Source organism: Jaculus jaculus, chromosome 7, assembly GCF_020740685.1.
Source record: "Jaculus jaculus isolate mJacJac1 chromosome 7, mJacJac1.mat.Y.cur, whole genome shotgun sequence".
NCBI lineage: Eukaryota > Metazoa > Chordata > Mammalia > Rodentia > Dipodidae > Jaculus > Jaculus jaculus.
This window is the reverse complement of record NC_059108.1, coordinates 104212244-104235262: the sequence shown is the minus strand read 5'-3', so window position 1 is coordinate 104235262 and position 23019 is coordinate 104212244. Positions and strand designations below refer to the sequence as shown.

The following is a 23019-nucleotide window of genomic DNA, read 5'->3' as shown; positions in this document are numbered from 1 at the left end:
CATAATTATAGACCATAAACAATTGTAATTCTCTCCCCTCCCCCTTAATATAACAAGTATGACAAAAATTAATATTCAATCCCTAGCACTGCAAGAAAAAAAAAAACCAATGGTGATGAAGCAGGATGCAGTAACGAGTATTTCGTGAAGGTGTAACAATCAGAAGCATGTATATCTAGCAATTATACCCTATAATACATAAAGCAAAACCAGACAGTATTGAAAGGAGGAAAAGAAGGCTACAGTAATATTTAGAGATGTCAGTAGCAATTAACTTTTACTCATGAATAGAGTAACTAGACAGTAGATGAAAAGGAAATAGGTTTGAACAGCACTATAAACTAAACTTCAATTTTGCTAAAATGTAGCACCTAACAGTATGAACAGACTATCCACTTTTCAGGACTGAGGAGACAGCTCAGTGAGTAAAGTGCTTGTCTTGGGAACATGAGACCAGAGTTCAGGTCTGCAACACCCATGTAAAAGCCAGGCATGACGGTGCACATCTGTAAACCCAGTACTGAGGAGGCAAAGACAGGAAGGTCCTTGGGATTTGTTGGCTAGCTAGTCTAGCCAAATCTATGGGCTCCAGGTTTATTCAAAAGATCTTGTTTCAAAGTTGGGTATGGTGGTACACACCTTTAATCCCAGCCCTTAGGAGGATCACTGTAAAAAGGCCTTGTTTCAAAAAATAAGATAGAAAGTGATTGAGGAAGATAATCACTATCAGCTTCTTTTTTTTTTTTTTTAAATTTATTTATTTGAGAGCGGCAGACACAGAGAGAAAGACAGATAAAGGGAGAGAGAGAGAATGGGTGCGCCAGGGCTTCCAGCCTCTGCAAACGAACTCCAGATTCGTGCGCCCCCTTGTGCATCTGGCTAACGTGGAACATGGGGAACCGAGCCTCGAACCAGGGTCCTTAGGCTTCACAGGCAAGCGCTTAACCGCTAAGCCATCTCTCCAGCCCACTATCAGCTTCTTGACTCCACAGCACCAGCACACACACATAAAAACATGCTTACCCATGCACATACATATGCCTTAAAAAAAGCCAACATTATGCTAAATAGAGAAAAACTGAAAGCATTTCTTCTATAGACTCACAGGTACACACACCACACATACTCAGTCTTATTTTTTTTAATATGTATTTTTATTTATTTGAAAGAAAAAGAGTGACTGAGAGAAAGAGAGGGAGCCAGGTGTGATGGTGCACGCCTTTACACTCAGAAGGCAGAGGTAGGAGGATTGCTGTGAGTTCAAGACCACCCTGAGCCTACATAGTGAATTCCAGGTCAGCCTGGGCCAGAGTGAGACCCTGCCTCGAAAAACCGAAAAAAGAGAAAAAGAGAGAATGGGCATGCTAGGGCCTCCAGCCACTGCAAATAAACTTCAGATGCATGCACCACCTTGTGCATCTGCCGTACATGGTAACTGGGGAATCGAGTCTGGGTGCTTAGGCTTTGCAGGCAAGCATCTTAACCGCTAAGCCATCCTTTCAGCCCCACAACAATCAGTCTTAAATTTAAGACAGTTGAAGTAATACAAAGTAACTTTTCTGAGCATAATAGGACAAAATTAAAAGCCAATTATAGAAAATATTAAAGATTCACAATTGTACGGCCATTAAGCACTACATCAATCCCAGCACTAGAAAGTTGAGGCAGAGGGCTGGGCACATGGCTCAGCGGTTATAAGCCTTGTTTGCAAAGTCTACTGGCTTGGGCTCAGTTCTCCAGCACCCACATAAAGCTAGATACACAAAGTGACTCCTGTGTCTGGAGTTCAATTGCAGCGCAAGAGGCCCTGACAAACCCATACTTTTTCCCTTTCTCTCTTCTCTTTCCCCTCTCTGCTATCAAATAAATAAATAAAAGTTAACACACATACACAAAAAAGATGAGGTAGGAGAATTGAGATGTCAGGGTTTTCCTGAGCTACATAATGGGAAATTAAGTGAAAAGAATATAAGAGCCAGGTGTGGTGGTACATGCCTTTAGTCCTGGCACTCAGGAGGCAAAGATAGGAGGTGAATTTGAGGCTACCAAGACTACATAGAGAATTCCAGATTAGCCTGGGCTAGAATAAGACCCTATTCGAAATACCAAGGGGAAAAAAAAAAAAAACAAAACTTGAGATGCTCCTAAAGCAAGCCCACACGTGTGATTGTGTGTGTGCTTAGGCCCAGGGATTATTGCTGCTGCTAATGAACAGTAGACACATGTCAGATTTTGCATCTAGCTTACATGAGTGGATGGTTTAGGAATTGGACATCAGGCTGGTAGGCTTTGCAAACAAGTACATTTAACCCCTGAATCATCTTCCTTACTTTGACTTTTTTTGTGAGGTAGGGTCTTGCTGTAGCCCAGACTAGCCTGGAATTCACTCTGTAGTCTAAGGCTGGCCTTGAACTCATGGCATTTCTTCTACCTCTGCCTCCCAAGAGTGCTGGGACTATACACATGTGCCACCATACCCAGCTGACTTTTAAAGTATTGAAATAAAATGTAGAAGTAGTATTCAAGATACAAGATGATTGAAATTATGCTGCATATAATTTTCACATGTTGCTCTAATAGAAAGTCTGCACTTCAGTATTGAAATGTAGCATTGTTATTACAGGAGAACCCATCCCTCCACGGACATTGACTGAGGCCGGCACGATGGCACTTTGTTACAGTGCTGCTTGGGATGCACGAGTTATCACTAGTGCTTGGTGGGTGTACCATCATCAGGTAATAAGGGCTGTGATCCCTTTTACTTTATGAAGAGCTACCTCACTCATGCCAAACTTTTAAGATATGAGTAAATAACACAGACATAGTTCCTGTCTTGGTAGAGTTATATTTAAGAATCCAGAGCCAGGCATGGTGGCATATGCCTTTAATCCCAGCACTTGGGAGGCAGAGGTAGGAGGAGTGCCATGAGTTTGAGGCCACCTTGAGACTACATAGTGAATTCCAGGTCAGCCTGGACTAGAGTGAGACCCTACCTCGAAAAAACAAAAAACAACAAATAAAAGAATCCAAGTAACAAGTGCTATGAAGAAGAAAAATTTAGCTAGGTGTGGTGATGCACGCCTTTAATCCCATTACTCAGGAGGCAGAGGTAGGAAGATCATCATGAGTTCAAGGCCAAGCTGAGACTACAAGACAACATAGTGAATAACAGATCATCCTGGGCTAGAGCAAGACCCTACCTTGAAAAAACAAACAAAAAAAGAAAAATTTTAAAGGCAGGCATAGTTGTGCATACCTTTAATCCCAGCACTTGGGAGGCAGAGATTGGAGGATTGCTGTGCATTGGAGGCCACTCTGAGAGTACATGATGAATTCTAGGTCAGCCTGGACTAGAGTGAGACACTAACTCAAAAACCCAAACAAATGAAATAATTAATTAATTTATTTATTTAGAAAAGGATCCACTAGGGCCTCTAGCTCCTCCAAATGAACTCCAGATGCACATGCCACCTTCCATGTCTAGCTTACATGGGTACTGGGGAGTTGAACCTGGGTCCTTAGGCTTTGCAGACAAGCGCCTTAATAGCTAAGCCATGTCTCCAGCCCCCTTATTTTACTTTTTAAATACTTTGTTTTTATGTATTTATTTGACAGAGAAAGAGGGGAGAAAGAGAGAGAGAATGGGAGTGCCGGGGCCTCCAGCCACTGCAAATGAACTCCAGAAGCATGTGCCCCCTTGTGCATCTGGCTAATGTGGGTCCTGGGGAATTGAACCTGGGTCCTTTGGCTTTGCAGGCAAATGCCTTAACTGCTAAGCCATCTCTCCAACCCCCCTTATTTTATTTTTTAATATTTATTATCAGAGAGAGAGGAAGAGAATGGATGTGCCAGGGTCTCTAACCACTGCATATGAACTCCAGATGCATGTGCCACCTTGGGCATCTATCTGGCTTATGTGGGTACTGGGGATCCTGTGTACTTAGGCTTTGCAGGCAGGTGTCTTGCTAAGCCATCTCTCCAACCCTATTTTTAAAATTTGTTTATTTGAAAGAGAGAGAGAGAGAATATGGGTATATGGCAATGCAGGGTCTTGTGCCACTGCAAGCAAACTTGAGATACATGTACTGCTTTGTGCATCTGGCCTTACATGGGTATAGAAGAACTGACCTGGGCTATTAGGCATTACAAGCCAGCACCTTTAATAGCTAAGCCAGTCCTGAAGAAGAAAACTTAAAGTATACAATAGAATAGAATGCGAAGGTCTTATTTTCCTTTTAAAATATTTTGGGAGGGAGGGCATTACCATGGGATATTGTTTATAATCATGGAAGTTGTTAATAAAAATATAAATAAATAAAAACACCAGAAAAAAAAAAAGACAACTCTGAGAAAAAATTTACGTGGAGCCTGTTTCTACATGTCTCTTCAACTGGCCTGTGCATCCATGGGTGCTAATGCCTGGGCCCTGAGCCTGAACACCTGCTTGGAGTGATGGGAAGGCCCATCAGAAAAGCACACACAAGGGCTAGAGAGATGGCCCAGTGGTTAAAAAAACCCCGGTCTGCAAAGCCCCAGTGCCCACCTAAAGCGAGATGCACAACGTGGTGCATGCATCTGGAGTTCCTTTGCAATCGCGAGAGGCCCTGGCACACCCATTCTATGCCTTTCTCTCTCATAAATAAATAAAAGGAGACACATGGCAAAAATATATATTTTTAAAATTTATTTTCAAGCAGAGAGTGGGCATACCAGGCCCTCTAGCCACTGTAAATGAACTCCAGACACATGTGCCACTTTGTGCATCTGGCTTTATGTGGGTACTGGGAAATCAAATCTGGGTCATTAGGCTTTGCAGGCAAGTACCTTAAGTGTGGATCCATTTCTCTAGCCCCATTTTATTTACTTTTTTCTTTTTTTAAAATTATTTATTTATTTATTTATTTATTTATTTATTTGAGAGCGACAGACACAGAAAGACAGATAGAGGGAGAGAGAGGGAATGGGCGCGCCAGGGCTTCCAGCCTCTGCAAACGAACTCCAGATGCGTGCGCCCCCTTATGCATCTGGCTAACGTGGGACCTGGGGAACCGAGCCTCGAACCGGGGTCCTTAGGCTTCACAGGCAAGCGCTTAACCGCTAAGCCATCTCTCCAGCCCTTATTTACTTTTTGTTGTTTATATTTATTTATTTGAGAGCGACAGAGAGAGAGAGAATGGGCATGTGCCACTTTGTGCATCTGGCTTACATAGGTCCTAGGGAATCGAGCCTTGAACCGGGGTCCTTAGGCTTCACAGGAAAGCATTGAACTGCTAAGCCATCTCTCCAGCCCGTCTAGCCCCATTTTTAATAAAGTATCAGAGGAGTCTTATCTGTGACAGGTATGATTTGAGCAAAAGGGAGTATACCCATGCAAGTTACACTGTGTAGAGAATGTTGTAGTTATACCTGGCATACTGACATAAAAAAATCTTTCTCGTCTTCATCTTTGTTATAGTTTTCTAAATTCTCTTTTTGCCTTTCCAGAAAATAGGCAAATCTTTTTTGTATTCACTTGGTTTTAATAACTGCTCTCCTCTCCTTTTTTATTTTTATTTTTATTTTTTTTTGAGGTGGAATCTTTTTTTTGAAAATATACTCAATTTATTCTAATTGAAATTAGGGCGGTAAACAATGGTAAAGTTCAAACAAAATAGCTTTTCTTCAATATCCCCTGCAATGGCTTCTGCAATACATCTGTATTGACCCTAAAATGAGGAATAGGAAATAGAATACAAAGCATTAGCTACTACCATTTTAAAGGCATTCACAGGAACTTTTCTTACCAGTAGAATATGATTTAAATTAAAATAACCATTGAGTGGTTACTTTCTTGTGGGTGGATCAAATACAGGGCCTCATATATATAGCAGGCAAGAACTACACACCAAGCCTAAGTACCATTTCTTAGTTTTCCCATGAGATGAAATTGAGGTTTTTGTTTGTTTGTTTTGTTTGTCTGTCTTTTGGGTGTTGTTGTTGTTGTTGTTGCTATTGCTGTTGTTTCCAAGTAGGGTCTCACTCTAGCCCAGGCTGACCTAGAATTCACTCTATAGTCTCAGGGCGGCCTTGAACTCACAGTGATCCTCCTACCTCGGCCTCCCAAGTGCCAGGATTGAAGGCATGGCCACCATGCCAGCCTGTGGTAGGAAACTTTACATGCTTTTAAAATGAGTCCATGTGTTTCCCAATTATAAGATAGGAATTTTAATGATTTCTTAACAATAACATCCAAAGTTTTTGAATAATTCATTGAAAGAGACAGAGAATAGGTGGGCCAGGGTCTCCAGTCACTGCAAAAGAAGTCCAGATGCATGCATTGAGGTGGAATCTTGCTCAGGCTGACCCTGGAATTCACTCTAGTCTCAGGGTGGCCTCGAACTCATAGAGATCCTCCTACCTGGGCCTCTCTAGTTCTGGGATTAAAGGCATGTACTATCATGTCTGGCAAATAGCCCTTCTTTATGGTTAATGCTGTTATTTAGCGCTGTTGTTTTGTTTGTTTGTTTGTTTTTATTAGTATTTGGGCTTGAGTGTATGTGTGTTTTCAAGGTAGGATCTTACTCTAGCTCAGGCTGGCCTCAAACTCAAAGCAGTCCTCCTACCTCTGCCTCTCCAATGCTGGGATTAAGGGTATGAACCACCATGCCCAGCCTGGGCTTAAATCTAGGTCCTCATGCATACTGCCTCATACATACTATGCAAGCACTCTACTAGGGACCTGTAGCCTCAGCCTTTATTATTATTATTTTTATTATTTATTATTGTTGTTGTTGTTAGTTTCTCCACATAGGGTCTTGTTCCAGCCCAGGCTGACCTGGATTTCAGGCTAGCCTAGAACTATGGCAATTCTCTTACCTCTATCCTGAGTGCTAGGATTAAAGGCGTGCCTGGCTTATTGTTTTATTTTAAGAAATTGTCTTTGTTGTCTGGGCTGGACTTGAACTTTGAATCCCCCTGCCTCAGCCTCCTTAGTAGCTGTGACTTAAAGCCTGTGTCATCTCAGGTATCACCCTTAGAAATGCTGTCTACCTCCTTTGAGACAGGATCCTTCATTGACCTGTGACTTACTAATTTGGCCAGACTGGCTGGCCAAGTGAGCCCCAGGAATCCCTCTGCCTCTGCCTCATCAGCAGTGATATTAGAGATGCACACCACCTTGCACAGCATTTACTAGGTACACGGTACCCAACTCAGGTCATTGTGCTTATGAAGCATTTTCCTTACTAAGTTATATCCCAGTCCCAAACAATATATATATAAATTGTGTGTGTGTGTGTGTGTGTGTGTGTGTGTGTGTGTGTGCGCGCACGCATGCATGCATGTATGTATGTGTGTATAATTTTCCTTCAAAACTATATTTTTAAAAATCTTTTAGCTTGGCATGCTGGCACACTCAGGAGGCAGAGGTGGGAGGATCACTGTGACTTCAAGGCCACCCTGAGACTTTGTAGTGAATTCCAGGTCAGCCCAGCCTGGGCTATAGTGAAACCCTACCTCGAACAACCAAAACATAAAAAATAAAAATCTTTTATTATCTTTATTTTCTTCAATGAAAAGCTTTTTTATTATCAAAAGTATCTCAGCAAAGGATTTTAGTAAATACAGCTTTATTCTTTCAATAAAGTTTTATGATAGGCATATTAAACTTACATTTTATTGTATTAGAAGAAAGGAGTGGAGGGCTGGAGAGATTGCTCAGTGGTTGGGGCACTTGCCTGCAAAGTCTAATGACCCTGGTTTGATTCTCCAGTATTCATGTAAAAGCCACTTGCACAATGTAATACATGCATTTGGAGATCTTTTTAGTGGCTAGAGGCCCTGCTGTGCCCGTACTTACTCACTCACTCTCTCTCCCTCCCTGTCTTCCTCTACAAATGAATAACATTAAAAAAATATTTATTTATTTGAGAGGGAAAGAAAGACACAGAGAGCTCCAGCTACTGCAAATGAACTCCAGACACATGTGCCACCTTGTGCATCTGCCTTTACATTGGTATTGCTGGCAGAAATCACTGGACCAAGAGCAGCTTTTTGGGAAAAAAAGGTTTATTTTGGCTTACAGACCCAAGGGGACGATCCATGATGGCAAAGAAAACAATGGCATGAGCAGAGGGTGGACATCACCCCCTGGCACACATAAGATGCATAATAGCAAAAGGAGAGTGTGCCAAACACTGGCATGAGGAAGCTGCCTATACCACCCATAAGCCTGCCCCCAACAATACACTGCCTCCAGGAGGCATTAATTCCCAAATCTCCATCAGCTGGAAACCTAGCATTCAGAACACGTAAGTTTATGAGGGACACCTGAGTCAAACCACCACAGATGGGTACTGGGTAATCTTAACTGGGTACTTGGGCTTTGCCAGCAAGTGCCTTAACCACTGAACAATCTTTCTAGCCCCCCAAATTTTTAAAGATTGCTTCTTTTGGGCTGGAGAATGGGCTTAGTGGTTAAGCACTTGCCTGTGAAGCCTAAAGACCCTGGTTCAAGGCTTGATTCCCTAGGACCCACGTTAGCCAGATGCACAAGGGGGCGCATGCATCTGGAGTTGGTTTGCAGTGGCTGGAGGCCCTGGCACACCCATTCTCTATCTCTATCTGCCTCTTTCTGTCTCTGTCTGTTACTCTCAAATAAAAATTTAAAAAATCTTTTTTAAAAAGATTGCTTCTTTTTTATATATTTTATTATTATTTATTTATTTGAGAAAGATATACAGAAATAGGCATAAAGTGAATGTGGTGGCATATGTGTAGAATCCCAGCATTTGGCTGGCCTCGAACTCGTGATCCTCTTGCCTCTGCCTCTTCAGCAAATTCCTACTGACTTGTGTACACCACCACAACCAGCTAATCCCTGCATTTGGAGGCTAGCATAGAGGATCTCTGTGAGTTCAAGGCCATCCTGAGACTGACTACATAGTGAATTCTAGGTCAGGCTGGGCTAGAGTGAGGCCCTACTTTGAAAAAAAGAAAGTGTTTCTTAGCTACATAGTATATTCAAGGCCAGCCTGGGATACATGAGGCATAGTTTAAAAAATTCTTAAGGGAATAAAAGAATTCGTAAGGGCTGGAGAGATGTCTTAGCATTTAAGGTGCATGCCTTAAAAGCCAAAAGAGCTGGGCATGGTGGCGTATGCCTTTAATCCCAGCACTCAGGAGGCAGAGGTAGGAGGATCACCATGAGTTCGAGGCCACCCTGAGACTACTACATAGTGATTTCCAGGTCAGCCTGAGCTAGAGTGAGAACGAGACCCTACCTTCTCGAAAAACAAAAACAACAACAACAACAAAAAAGCCTAAGGATCCAGGTTTGATTGCCTAGGACCCACATAAGCCAGATGTACAAGATGGCACGTGTCTGGAGTTCCTTTGCAGAGGCTGAAGGCCCTGGTGTACCCATTCTCTCTCTCTCATAAATAAAAGATTTTAAAAAAAATCTTAAGAGGTAGCTGGGCGTGGTGGCGCACGCCTTTAAACCCAGCACTCAGGAGGCAGAGGTAGGAAGATTGCCATGAGTTCAAGGCCACCCTGAGATGACAGAGTTAATTCCAGGTCAGCCTGGACCAGAGTAAGACCCTACCTCGAAAAACCAAAAAATAAAAAATAAATAAATAAAATAAAAAATCTTAAGAATGAAATATATTCTTTTTTTTTAAATTTTTATTAACATTTTCCATGATTATAAAATATATCCCATGGTAATTCCCTCCTTCCCCACCCCCACACTTTCCCATTTGAAATTCCATTCTCCATCATATTACCTCCCCATTATAATCATTGTAATTACATATATACAATATCAACCTATTAAGTTTCCTCCTCCCTTTCTTTCTCTACCCTTTATGTCTCCTTTTTAACTTACTGGCCTCTGCTACTAAGTATTTTCAAGAATGAAATATATTCTTATATTCCTTAGGTATCAAAAACAGCACCAACTGGAGAATATTTGACAACAGGAAGCTTCATGATAAGAGGTAATAGCTTGACATGAACTAAATATGGAGGCACCATCTATAAATATTCTAGGTAGAAGCAAGTTACTCTGATTTCACACATGAGTGTTAGGAAATGAGGGAGTTTTTCCCTTGGTATGGCAAATTTAGTATTTCTCCTGTCTTTATACATATTCTTATTGATGAGAATGTGCTTTCACATAGATTAGCTGTACAGCTAAGAAAAGATAACCTTTAAACCAGGCATGGTAGCTCATACCTTTAATCTCAGCACTCAGGATATTGAGGTACATGGATCACCTCGATTTCAAGGCCAGCCTGGGCTAGATTGAGACCTTGCCTTGAAAAAAAAAAAGAAAAGAAAAAGCGGTGGCCAAGAAAAGTTAGCCTGGCGGTATATATAAATAAAAAATCGATTTGGGGGCTGGAGAGATTGCTCAGTGGTTAAGGCACTTACCTGCTAAGCACAACAACCTGGGTTTGATTCCCCAGTACCCGCATAAAACCAGATGCACAAAGTGGCACATGCACATGGAGTTCGTTTGCAGTGGCTGGAGGCCCTGGGGTACCCTTTTTTTCTCTCTCTGTCTCTCTGCTTGCAAATAAATAAATAAAGAGATGGAAAGGCGGAGTATTGACCCAAGCATTCTTTCCTGACCTCCACACACATGCTTGTGCACACATCCACAAACATGCACAGACACACATATGAATAATAAAAATGCTTTAAAGAACAGGCTATTAAAGATCTGAATAATCCAGATAATGAGAGCAGACATATTTTTTCATAGTTTCTGTTTACATGCACACTGCCAATTTTTTTAACTGTTCTTCATGAAGAGTAAAAGACTCCTGGTGTCTTTGCAAAAAAATAAAATAAAAATAAAAATAAAAATTAACTGCAAAAACAACAGGATAAAACTTTTTGACAATAGTAATATGTTATCTTTTGTAGGAAAAAAGAATTTCCTGCCACCCTCGTATCTAATGATGGGGTTTAGCTTCCTCTTTAAGGTACTCTTCAGCTTCTTAAGGTTTATTTTCATAAATCTTCCTTAAAATTCCATCAGTAAGAAAAAACTATTTCTGTAGGTAGATGAATCATGCATTTGGAGACATCGGGGTGAACGAAAAGTCAGAGTGCAGGATGAAGACATGGAAACACTGGCAAGTTGCTCAAGTGAGCTCATGTCAGAAGAAATGGAACAACTAGGTAATTCATACATTGTAATAAGTTTGTGATTTTATCATGTAGTTTTACTTCACAGTCTATGTTCATGTATCTTTGAGATAACCAGAATTTCAAAAACAAAACAATAGGTTCCAATTTTACTAAATGTTGCTTCTGAAGATGTTAAATACTGAGATTTAAAAATACAGGGGCTGGGTGTGGTGGCGCATGCCTTTAATCCCAGCACTTGGGAGGCAGAGGTAGAAGGATCGCCATGAGTTTGAAGCCACCCTGATACTACATAGTGAATTCTACGTCAGCCTTATAAAGTGAGACGCTACCTCAACCCTCCCCCCAAAAAATAAATATATATATTTTTTTAGGGTTGGAACAATGGCTTAGCAGTTAAGGCACTTGCCTGCAAAGCCAAAGGACCCAGGTTTGATTCTCCAGGACCCACATAAGCCAGATGCACAGGTGGCGCACAAATCTGGAGTTCATTTGCAGAGAGAGCGCTGGCTTAGTGGTTAAGACACTTGCCTGTGAAGCCTAAGGACCTAGGTTCAATTTCCCAGTACCTATGTAAGCCACATCCACATGGAGTCACATGTGTCTGGAGTTCATTTGCAGTGGCTAGAAATAAAATAAATAAAAATAAAATAATAAAGTTTAAAAATATATTCTTTTTTAAAAAATTATTTTATTTTATTCATTTATTAGAGACAGAGAGAGAGTGTGTGAGAATGGGCACACCAGGGCCTCTAGCCACTGCAAACGAACTCCAGATGCATGTGCTACCATGTGCATTTGGCTTATGTGGGACCTGAAGAATCAAACCTGGGTCTTCAGGCTTCTCAGGCATGTACCTTAACTGCTAAGTCACCTCTCCTGCCCTACAAATATATTCTAATGAGGGCTGGAGAGATGGCTCAGCAGTTAAGGCGCTTGCCTGCAAAGCCTAACCACCAGAATTTGATTCCTCAGTACCTATGTAAAGCCAGATGCAGAAAGTGGTGCATGCATCTAGAATTTCATTTGCCGTGACTAGAGGCCCTGGTGCACCCATTCTCATTCTCTCTCTGTCTCTTTCTCTCTCTCTATTGCTCAGCTTGCAGATAAGTAAATAAAATAGTTTATATGTATATATATTCTAATGAATTTGAAAGTATTTAATTGAATCCATTACTAACATTCTTTAGTAAAAATTGAATACTTAATGTACCTGGCAAAGATGAGTATGTCTGAATTAAGATTTATATTTGGGCCAGGCATTAATCCCAGCACTAGGGAGGTAGAGGTAGGAGGATTGCTGTGAGTTCAAGGCTAACCTGAGAATACAGAGTGAATTCCAGGCCAGTGTGGGCCAGAGGAAGACCCTATCTTGAAATACAAACATAAAAAAAAGATTTATATTTGGGTTTAGGGGTTAGAAAACATTGATAAATTTATAAAAAGTAATATATACATATATATTATATATATATGTATGTATGTATGTATGTATATATATATTTTTTGAGGCTGGCCTCAAACTCTTACTTATGTGTGTGTGTGTGTGAGAGAGAGAGATCACTCTGTATCTGAGTTATGTGGGTACAGATAAGTACCTTTGACTGCTGAGCAATCTCCCTAGCTCAAAAGTACAATTTCTTTTTTTTTTTTTTTTAATTTTTTTTTTGTTCATTTTTATTTATTTTATTTGAGAGTGACAGAGAGAGAGAGGCAGATAGAGAGAGAGAGAATGGGCGCGCCAGGGCCTCCAGCCACTGCAAACAAACTCCAGATGCATGCGCCCCCTTGTGCATCTGGCTAACGTGGGTCCTGGGGAATCGAGCCTCAAACCAGGATCCTCAGGCTTCACAGGCAAGTGCTTAACTGCTAAGACATCTCTCCAGCCCAAAAGTACAATTTCTTATATGACAATTAAAAAATATATTATTTGAAGATGTGGCACATTTATACAATGGAGTTCTACTCAGCGGTAAAGAAAAATGAAATTACGAAATTTGCATAAAAATGGATGCATCTGGAAAGGATTATACTAAGTGAGGTAACCCAGACCCAGAAAGCCAAGCGCCACATGTTCTCCCTCATATGTGGATCCTAGCTACAGATGGTTGGGCTTCTGCGTGAGAAGGAAGATACTTAGGAGCAGAGGCCAGTAAGTTACAAAGGAGATATAAAGGGAAGAGAAAGGAAGGGAGGAGGGCACTTAATAGGTTGATATTGTATATATGTAAGTACAATGATTGAGATGGGAAAGTAATATGATGGAGAATGGAATGTCAAAGGGGAAAGTGTGGGGGGGGGGAGGGTATTACCATGGGATTTTTTTATAATCATGGAAAATGTTAATAAAAATTAAATAAAAGAATTCTTTATATATATATATATATATATATATATATATATATATATTTTTTTTTTGAGGGGATAGGAACAGAGAGACAGAGAGTATAGACATGTCAGAGCCAGCCACTGCAGTAAACTCCAGAGCTATGTGCCATTTGTTCCTCAAGCTTTTAACAAATGGGTGCTAAGAAATTGAACCCAGGTTGTCAGGCTTTGCATATAATGCCTTTAATCCCTGAGCCATCTTTCCAGCCTCTGTTTTTTGGTTTTTTTTTTTTTAATATAATCACTAGGCCAGGCATGGTGACTCACACCTTTAATTCCAGGACTCATGAGGCAGAGGTAGGAGGATTGCTGTGAATTCAAGGCCACCCTGAGACTACATAGTGAATTCCAGGTCAACCTGGGGTACAGCGAGACCATACCTTGAAAAATAAGTGTTATACCTTGATTTTTTTGGATCTTATTATACATAATCTTTATTTTAATTATTTGCACTGTGTGTGTGGGTGTGTATGCATGTGTGTATCAGGGCCTCTTCCTATGGCAAACAAATGCCAGATTCTTGCACCACTTTTTGTGTCCAGCTAATGTGGGTGGCTTGGGAATTGAACCTAGGGCGGTAGGCTTTGCAAGCAAGTGCCTTTAACCACTGAGCAATCTTCTCAAACCCTGGACCCAATTAATATTAGACAGTATTCTTTTTTTCCATTTTATTTATTTGTGTGTGAGAGAAAAAGAGACAGAGAATGGGTGCACCAGGGCTTCAGCTGCTGCAAATGAACTCCAGATGCATGTGCCACCTTGTGTATCTGGCTTATGTGGGTCCTGGGGAATTGAGCCTCGAACTGGGGTCCTTATGCTTTACAGGCAAGCACTTAACTGCTAAGTCATTTCTCCAGCCCCCTTTATTTTAAAGAGAATATTCTTTTTGAAAAAGTATATCTGCCCCTTGCCACTTCATGGTTTGTACTAATTTTCACTTATAAGTTAATAAAGCTAAAGAATTTATTTTTATTTTATTTTATTTCTTTTAAGACTTAGACTACATTAAGAGAAGGAAGGAGGGCTGAAGAAGATGGCTTAGTAGTTAAGGCACTTGCCTACAAAGCCAAAAGACCCTAGTTCTCAGACTACATTAAGAGAAGGAAGGAGGGCTGGAGAAGATGGCTTAGTAGTTAAGGCACTTGCCTACAAAGCCAAAAGACCCTAGTTCAGTTCCCCAGGGCCCACGTAAGCTAGATGCACATGGTGGAGCATGCATCTGGAGTTCCATGTATAGTGGCTTGAGGCCTTGGTGCACCCATTCTCTCTCTCTCTCTCTCTTTTTCTCTCTCTCTGCCAAATAAATAAATTTATATGTATGTGTGTGTGTGTGTGTGTGTAGTTTGTTTGGCTGGTTGGTTTTTTTTGTTGTTTTGTTTTGTTTTTGTTTTTCGAGGTAGGGTCTCACTCTAGCTTAGGCTAACCTGGAATTCACTATGTAGTCTCAGGGTGGCCCCGAACTCACGGTGATTCTCCTACCTCTGCCTCCCGAGTGCTGGGATTAAAGGCATGTGCCACTATGCCTGGCTTTTTTTTTTTTTTTTTTTTTTTAAGAGAGATAATGAAGGAGTAAAGAAGGTACAGAGAACTCCTGGCATATGGAAGGCAAGAGGAGTAGAGAGCCTACATAGAAAGCCTACATAGAAGTGAGGTTCCTTTCCCATCTCAGCCCATTTGGGCTGAAACAAGTAGTACTTAACAGAGCAGGGACCTGGAAGTTCAAGAGAGGTTAAAAACAAAAAAAAGAAGAAGAAGCTGCAGAATTTAAATTGCTAATTTTATTGTCATGCTTTTTAGAAATACCTAAAACAAATAAATTTATGTTCATTATATAAATCAGTGGTAAAAGAATCTTGAAATCACATAGTTCAATGTATTTATGATACAGAATACCCTTTTGTCTGAGTCAGAGCAGTACCTTATGGAGAAGATCAGGAATTATTCTGTTGGTCTTTCAGGGAAAACAGTCAATAGAACATTATTATGAAGTCGTCAGGAAAATTACATAGCTTTGTTGGGAGTTTAATACTAACTTTCCCTTTGGAAATTTTCATAAGGAGATGATACCAGCAGTGAAGATGATAAAGAGGAATTACATGATGCTCCTATAGAATTAGGACTTGTAACTCAGGTTCACCAAGAGGATGTTGCTGTTCAGTTTGGTGGTGATGAACTAACTGAGGAATTAATTCAGGAAGAAAGCTCTGAAGATGAAGGAGAATCTGAAGATGTTTTAAAAGATCAGGAACCTATTGGTGAATTGAAAGATGGAGAAGAGACATTAGAATATCCTGATACTACCATTGACTTGTCCCACCTTCAATCCCAAAGGTAACTTTCAAAAGATAATTCTAAGTTTTATAATCAAGGAATGATGATAAGGTAATACTTAGGAAACAATACCAAAATGAAGTTAGTACTTTTATTACCTTCCCTTGTTTTGTTAGTACTAGCCTAGTACTTTCACAATCTGTTGTAAAAAAAAATTTTTTCCGAGGTAATGTATCCCAGGCTGACCTGGAATGTTTTTGCTTATTTATTTGATAAAATATGGGCATGCCAGTGCCTTCTGCCACTGCATACAAACTCCAGACACATGTGTCACTTTGTGCATCTAGCTTTATGCACATACTGGGCAGTTGAACCTAGACCCCACCAGCAGACATTGCAAGAAAGCACTTTTTTTTTTTTTTTTTTTTGGTTTTTCCAGGTAGGGTCTCACTCTAGCCCAGGCTGACCTAGAATTCACTATGTAGTCTCAGAATGGCCTCAAAGTCATGGCGATCCTCCTACCTCTGCCTCCCAAGTGCTGCAATTAAAGAATTAAAGGCATTCGCCACCATGCCTGATGAAAGCACCTTTAAAAAATTAATTAAATTATTTGAGAGAGAGAATGGGCATTCCAGGGCCTCTAACCAATGAGCTCCAGATGTTTGTGTCACCTTGTGCATCTGGCTTTACATGGGTCCTAGGAAATTGAACCTGGGCCTTTTGGCTTTACAGGCAAAAGTGCCTGAACTGCTAAGCTATGTCTTCAGCTCTGGGTTGCTTTTTTTTTTAATCATTATTATTGGGATAATACAAAATGGCTTAGCAGGCAAACCAAAATTAAGTCTTAGGATATGTCCTTGAGCAAACTGTTTTGTGTAATCTTTAGTTTCTGTCTAGGTGAAAATGAAATAGTATCTGTGGTGATTTGATTCAGGTGTCCTCCATAAACTTATGTGTTCTGAATGCTAGGTTCCCACCTGGTGGCAATTTGGGTATTGGATCCTCATAGAAGCAGTGTGTTGTTGGGGTTGGTGGGCTTATGGGCATTACAGCCAGCTTCCTCTTGCCAATGTTTGGCACACTCTCCCGCTGCTGTTGTCCACCTGATGTTGGCCAGGAAGTAATGTCCACCCAATGCCCATTCCATCATTTTTCCTGCCATAATGGAGCTTCTGCTGGAGTCTGTAAGCCAAAATAAACCCTTTCTTCCCATAACCTGCTCCTGGTTGGGTGTTTTCTGCCAGCAATGAGAAGTTGACTGCAACAGTATCCCTGTCACAGGGTTTTGGTATAGATTCCATGTGTGTAAAACACTTAAGAGCACCTGGAACATAATTAAGATTTCAACAGAGTTTTTTTTTTTTTTTTTTTTTTTAGTACTTTATTATTTATTTGCAGGGGCAGGGAGAGAATGAATAGATCTCTTGCCCCTACAAACAAATGCCAGACACATGGGCCACTTCATGCATCTGGCTTTACATGGATGCTGGGGAATTAAGCCTGGGTCATCAGGCTTTGCAAGCAAGGACCTTTAACCGCTGAGCCATTTTTCCAGTCCCATAATACTTTTTTTGTTGTTGTTTTTTGAGGCAGAGTCTCAGGCTGGCCATCCTTTCCCAGACTTCTGAATGCTGAGATTCAAGGCTTAAGCCACCAAGCCAGCCAGCACATCACATTTATAGTCATATATTTATGTATGTGTGTGTGTGTGTGTGTGTGTGTGTGTGTATACATACATACATACATACATACATACATACATACATACATACATGGTGTGATGATTTAGTTATATATTTTTCTGTTTTTAAATTTTAAAATTTATTTATTTTAGAGAGAGAGATAGATGAGAGAAGGAGGCAGACAGAGAAAGAGTGTTCAATATGGATGCACCAGGGCCTACCACTGCAGAAAACCCAGATGAACGTGCCACTTTGTGTATCTGGCTTCACATTTATTTATTTATTTGCAGTAAGAGGGAGGGGAGAATGGGTGCCACAGGGCCTTTCACCACTGCAAACTCCAGATGTATGCACCACTTTGTGTATCTGGCTTTATGTGGGCACAGGGGACTCAAACTCAGGCTGTCAAGCTTTGTACACAAGCACCTTTAACTGATGAGCTCTCTCTCTCTAGCCACTCTATTTTTCCCTAGATATTTTTTTTAGTATGTTATTTATTTATTTATTTATTATGAAAGTGTATGAGAGAGAAAATGGGTGTGCCAGGTCCTGTAGTCACTATAAACAAACTGCAGATATGTGTGCCACTTTATGCACCTGGCTTTACATGGGTACTGGAGACTCAAACTCAAGTTACTAGGCTTTCTAGGCAAGTGCCTTAACTGCTGAGCCATCTCTCTAGTCCCCTACAGTTTTTTTTTTTTCAGTTAAAAATTGTTTTTATTGACAACTTCCATAATTATCAACAATAAAGCATGGTAATTCCCCCCCCCCCAACACACACATTCCCCTTCACAGCTCCACTCTCCATTGTATCCCCTCCCCCTCTCAATCACATACTCTCTTATTTTTGATATCATAATCTTTTCCTCCTATTTTGATGGTCTTGTATGTAGTGTCAGGCACTGCAAGGTCATGAATATTCAGGCTATTTTGTGTCTGGAAGAGTGTATTGTAAAGAGTCCTACCCTTCTTTTGGCTCTTACATTCTTTTTTAAAAATATATTTATTTATTTATTTGAAGAGAAAAAGAGGCAGAGAGAGAGAGAGAGAAAGAGGGAGGGAGGGAAAGAATGGGCACAACAGAGCCTCCAGCCACTGCAAAAAAAAAAAAAAAAAAATCTCCAGATGCATGTGCCACCCTGTACATCTGGCTTACATGGGTCCTGGAGAATTGAACCAGGATCCTTTGCCTTTACAGGCAAATAAATACCTTAACTGCTAAGCTATCTCTGTAGCCCCACATTTTTTAAAAATTTATTTATTAGAGAGAATGGGCATGCCAGGGCCTTCGGCCACTACAAATGAACTCCAGAAGCATGTACCACCTTGCGCATCTGGCTTACTTGTGTCCTGGGGAATTGAACCTGGGTTCTTTGGCTTTGCAGGCTTGTGCCTTAACTGCTAAGCCATCCATCCAGCCCAGCCCTTACATTCTTCCCACCACCTCTTCTGCAATGGACCCTGAGCCTTGAAAGGTGTGATAGAGATGTTTCAGTGCTGAGCACTCCTCTGTCACTTCTTCTCAGCACTGTGTTGCCTTTTGAGTCATCCCAGAGGTCACTGACATCTGAAAAGAGAAGCTTCTCTAACCAAAAGTAAGAATAGCATTAATATATGGGTGTGAACATTAAGAGAAGTGCTTACTGGGCAATTTGGTGAGCATAATATATGCATTTAGCCAGACACCAGCAGGTGTTAGACCCTGAGGGCTCATGACTTCCCCCATCATAGGTTTTCCAGTATCAGGCATGTATTTCCTCCTGTGTAGTGGGCCACCAGTCAAATTGGAGAGTGGTTGGTTTTCCCCATAACAGACATGCCACTATTGCACCTGTTGGTTCATTTGGCCTGGCTGACCAAGCTTAAGGCTTGCAGTGTCCACTGGTGTTTTATCTCCACTGATAACTTCTCTCTTGCCCATTGAACTGCCTGCAGCATAGTTTTTTCCAGCTTTCTGTCAGCTAGTCTACACAGACGAGGTTTTCAGCTCAGCTCCAGTAGGATTTCTAAGTGACCTTGCAGCCCAAGCATGTAGAGTCTTCAGCAATAGTGTCTTACCATCTATTCCTGATAGGAACCAAGAGCCTTGGCAGTGGCCTGTAATGTTTTAGGGGCATCAGGGACCTCCCTGGCCAACAACAGGTATCCCATCCCTGACACTCAAAATTTTCTAGTAGCAATCTATAGCTTCTGGGGGCACCATTGTCTAAAAAAGTAGGTTTCCATAGCCTCCTTTTCCCTATAGTTTTTAAAAAAATAAACCAAATATGAATATTTGTAGCAGTATAAGTAATTAAGAGGGTAGGGAAATTATTTGAGACTTTGTAAATGAGTATTTTTTTTTTTATGGGGGGAAGGGATTTATTGGAGTTTACAGATTACAGGGGAAGTTCCATGATGGTAGAAGAAGCTGTCTGCTTTCACAGGACCAAGCACAGAGAGAGAAGCACAAGCCAAAAAGCCAAAAGCCACACAGCACAGCACACTTCAGGAACTCCAGCTTGCACACTTTGCATATCTTTAGATTGAAATCTGAAACCCACCACCACACCTTAAGATCTACCCAGTGACCCTGCCTCCAGCCAGGTGGCTGCAGATGCAAACTACAAACTAATAGAACACTGAAAATATCGGCCATCTATTCAAACGACCACAGGGACTATGTGGGAGGACAGATTTAAGAATAAGAAGATAAGTAAAAGAGTAATGGGGAAAAACACCACAAATATCACGTTTTCCTCATGTGCAGATACGTGTGTATGTGTGTGCAGAGGACATGAAAGCAGAAGGACTGTGTGACGGGGTTGAGGCTAGCAAGAGGATGGAAGGGGGACGAGAAAGGACAGTGGGAGGAATACGAGCAAAGCAAAACAGCACAGCAGGATGAACATGTCATAATGGGGCAAGAAAGATCTCTTAGCAGTGAAGGTCCTTGCCTGAAAACCTAATGACCCCTGTTCAATTCCTCAATGCCCACGTAAGCCAGATGCACACAGTGGCACATGCATCTGGAGTTCATTTGCAGTGGCTAAAAGCCCTAGCGCACCCATTCTCTCTGTACCTCTCTCCCTCTGTCTCTCTCTCTCTTTCCCTCCCTCTCATCTTGCAAATAAAAAATAAATATTTTATTACAAAAAAAAAAGAAAATGTCATAATGGATAATGGGATTATTTTGTATACTAACTGTGGTGGTTTGATTCAGGTGTCCCCCATAAACTTAGGTGTTCTGAATGCTAGGTTCCCAGCTGATGGAGATTTGAGAATTAATGCCTCCAGGAGGCAGTGTATTATTGGGGGTGGGCTTTGGGTGTTACAGCCAGTTTCCCCATGCCAGTGTCTGGCACACTTTCCCGTTGCTCTGGTCCACCTTATGTTGGCCATGGGGTGATGTCCACCCTCTGCTCATGCCGTCATTTTTGAGCCTATAAGCCAAAGTAAACATCTTTTTCCCACAAGCTGCTCTTGGTCAGGTGATTTCTACCAGCAATGCAAACAAGACTGCAACAGTAAAGTGGTACTGAGGAGTGGGATTGCTGCTAGACACCTGACTGTGTGGCTTTGGCCTTTTGGAGCTCATTTTCTTGTTTCTTTTTCTTTTTCTTAGCATTTTCCATGATTATAAAAAAATATCCCATGGTAATTTCCCTCCCTCCCCCCCCCACACTTTCCCCTTTGACATTCCATTCTCCATCATATTACCTCCCCATCACAATCATTGTACTTACATATATACAATATCAACCTATTAAGTACCCTCCTCCTTTCCTTTTTGATTATTTTTTGTATGTTAGTAAATTGTTTTGCTTTTCATATCATAGGTCCCTCCAGAAATTGGCTTTAAAAGAAGAATCTTCTAATTCAGTAAGTTATTTTTGAAGTTTTATACAATTATGTTTTTTCTCAATGAATAATTTTAAGTTACCTTAAAAATAATATTTGTGGTAATATTGTGATTTCTTGTGTTTGTTTTTTTATTTTAATAGAATGACAGTAAAGTACAGAGCCGGAGACATTTGTCAGCCAAGGAAAGAAGGTAAACATTTATGTTAATGTAACTGAAAATTTTATCTTTAAAAATTGATGATTTAGCTACTACAGGTTACTTGGTTATTCCAAAGACTTAATTAAAATTATCCCAGATTTAACATACAAGTCTTTAGTTTTTTTTAATTAATGATTTTTATTTTTATTTACTTATTTGAAAGAGGCAGAGAGAGAAATAGGAGGGTAGCAAGTGAGAGAGAGAGAGAAAGAACAGGTGTGCAGGGCATTTGGCCACTGCAAATGAACTCCAGATGTGTGGGTCTTGGAGAATCGAACCTGGGTCCCTTGGCTTTGCAGGCAAATGCCTTAACTTCTAAGCCATCACTCCAGCTCAAGTCTTTAGTTTTTGATATTCAACTCTATTGATTTTGGGGTTTAAGGTTCTAATCTATCTAATGAAAGATAGATCAAATAATAAGACAGTGATTGTAATGTATTATGATTAGAGCATAATTGCATTATAGAACCAGCATTGCACTGATTTTTCAGAAGTTATAATTATTCACTTATATTTGTTTTACTGCTTAGTGGATTTCACTATGATATTTCCATAGGTGCCTATATCATATTTTGACCTTTCTTCCTCTCTCTCCTACCCTCTTTTACCTTCCTTTTTCTTTCTTCTTTGATTCTAAGGTGTTGGTAAGAGTAAAGAATATCCTTGAAATAGAAAAAAAAAAATGTATTTGTGTGTGTGTTTTGCATGGGATCAATCCCAGGACCTCGGGAACCCTTTAGGATTTGTTTGTTTGTTTGTTTGAGACAAGGATCTTACTGCACTGGACTTAAAATCTTTCATCTTCTCAAGTATTTCGCTCACAGGCTGCCCTCAGACTTGTGGCACTAGCACTCCTTTTGCCTTTTTCCAAAGTGCAAGCAAGGATTATAGGAGTGTGCCATCATGCTTGGTGATTTGTTTTGTTTTGCTTGTTTCTTTTATTTTTATTTATTAGAGAGAGATAGAAACAGAGTATGTGCATTTCTGGGCCACTGCAAACAAACTCATGTGCCACTTTATGCATCTGGCTGTACATGGGTACTGGGGAACTGAACCTGGGCCATCACGTTTTTCAAGCAAGTCCCTTTAACTGCTGAGTCATTTCTCCAGCCACCTTTTTTTTTTTTTGTCTTTCAAGGTAGGGTTTGTTTACCCAGGATGACCTGAAATTCACTATGTAGTCTCAGGGTGGCCTTGAACTCAGTAATCCTCTTACCTGTGCCTCCCAAGTACTGGGATTAAAAGTGTGTGCCATCACACCTGGCTTCCCAGCCACATATAAAATCTTTTTATTTATTGTTTCTCAGAGAGAGAGAGAGAGGCAGATAGAGAGAATGAGTGTGCCAGGGCCTCAACTGCTAAACCATCTCTGCAGTCCCCCTCTTTGCCTCCCCTTTCAATGGCAGGTCTTGGAGGTAAGTAGAAAGGCAAAGGAATGAGCAAATCTGGTAAAGCATTTCAGTGTCTGAATTGGAATAGATAATAAACCCATTTCAT

General features: G+C 40.7%; 1 protein-coding gene across 1 annotated transcript in view; it reads left to right on the top strand.

Annotated features, from left to right (window-relative positions):
• Positions 1-23019, top strand: part of Nemf (nuclear export mediator factor) — an 87063-nt gene that overhangs the window by 42724 nt on the left and 21320 nt on the right. The window contains exons 19-25 of the mRNA XM_045155065.1: positions 2624-2736; positions 9920-9977; positions 10912-10970; positions 11049-11169; positions 15582-15855; positions 21299-21341; positions 21464-21513. Of these exons, the coding sequence (XP_045011000.1) occupies positions 2624-2736; positions 9920-9977; positions 10912-10970; positions 11049-11169; positions 15582-15855; positions 21299-21341; positions 21464-21513 (718 nt within the window). The remainder of the gene's footprint in view (positions 1-2623; positions 2737-9919; positions 9978-10911; positions 10971-11048; positions 11170-15581; positions 15856-21298; positions 21342-21463; positions 21514-23019) is intronic.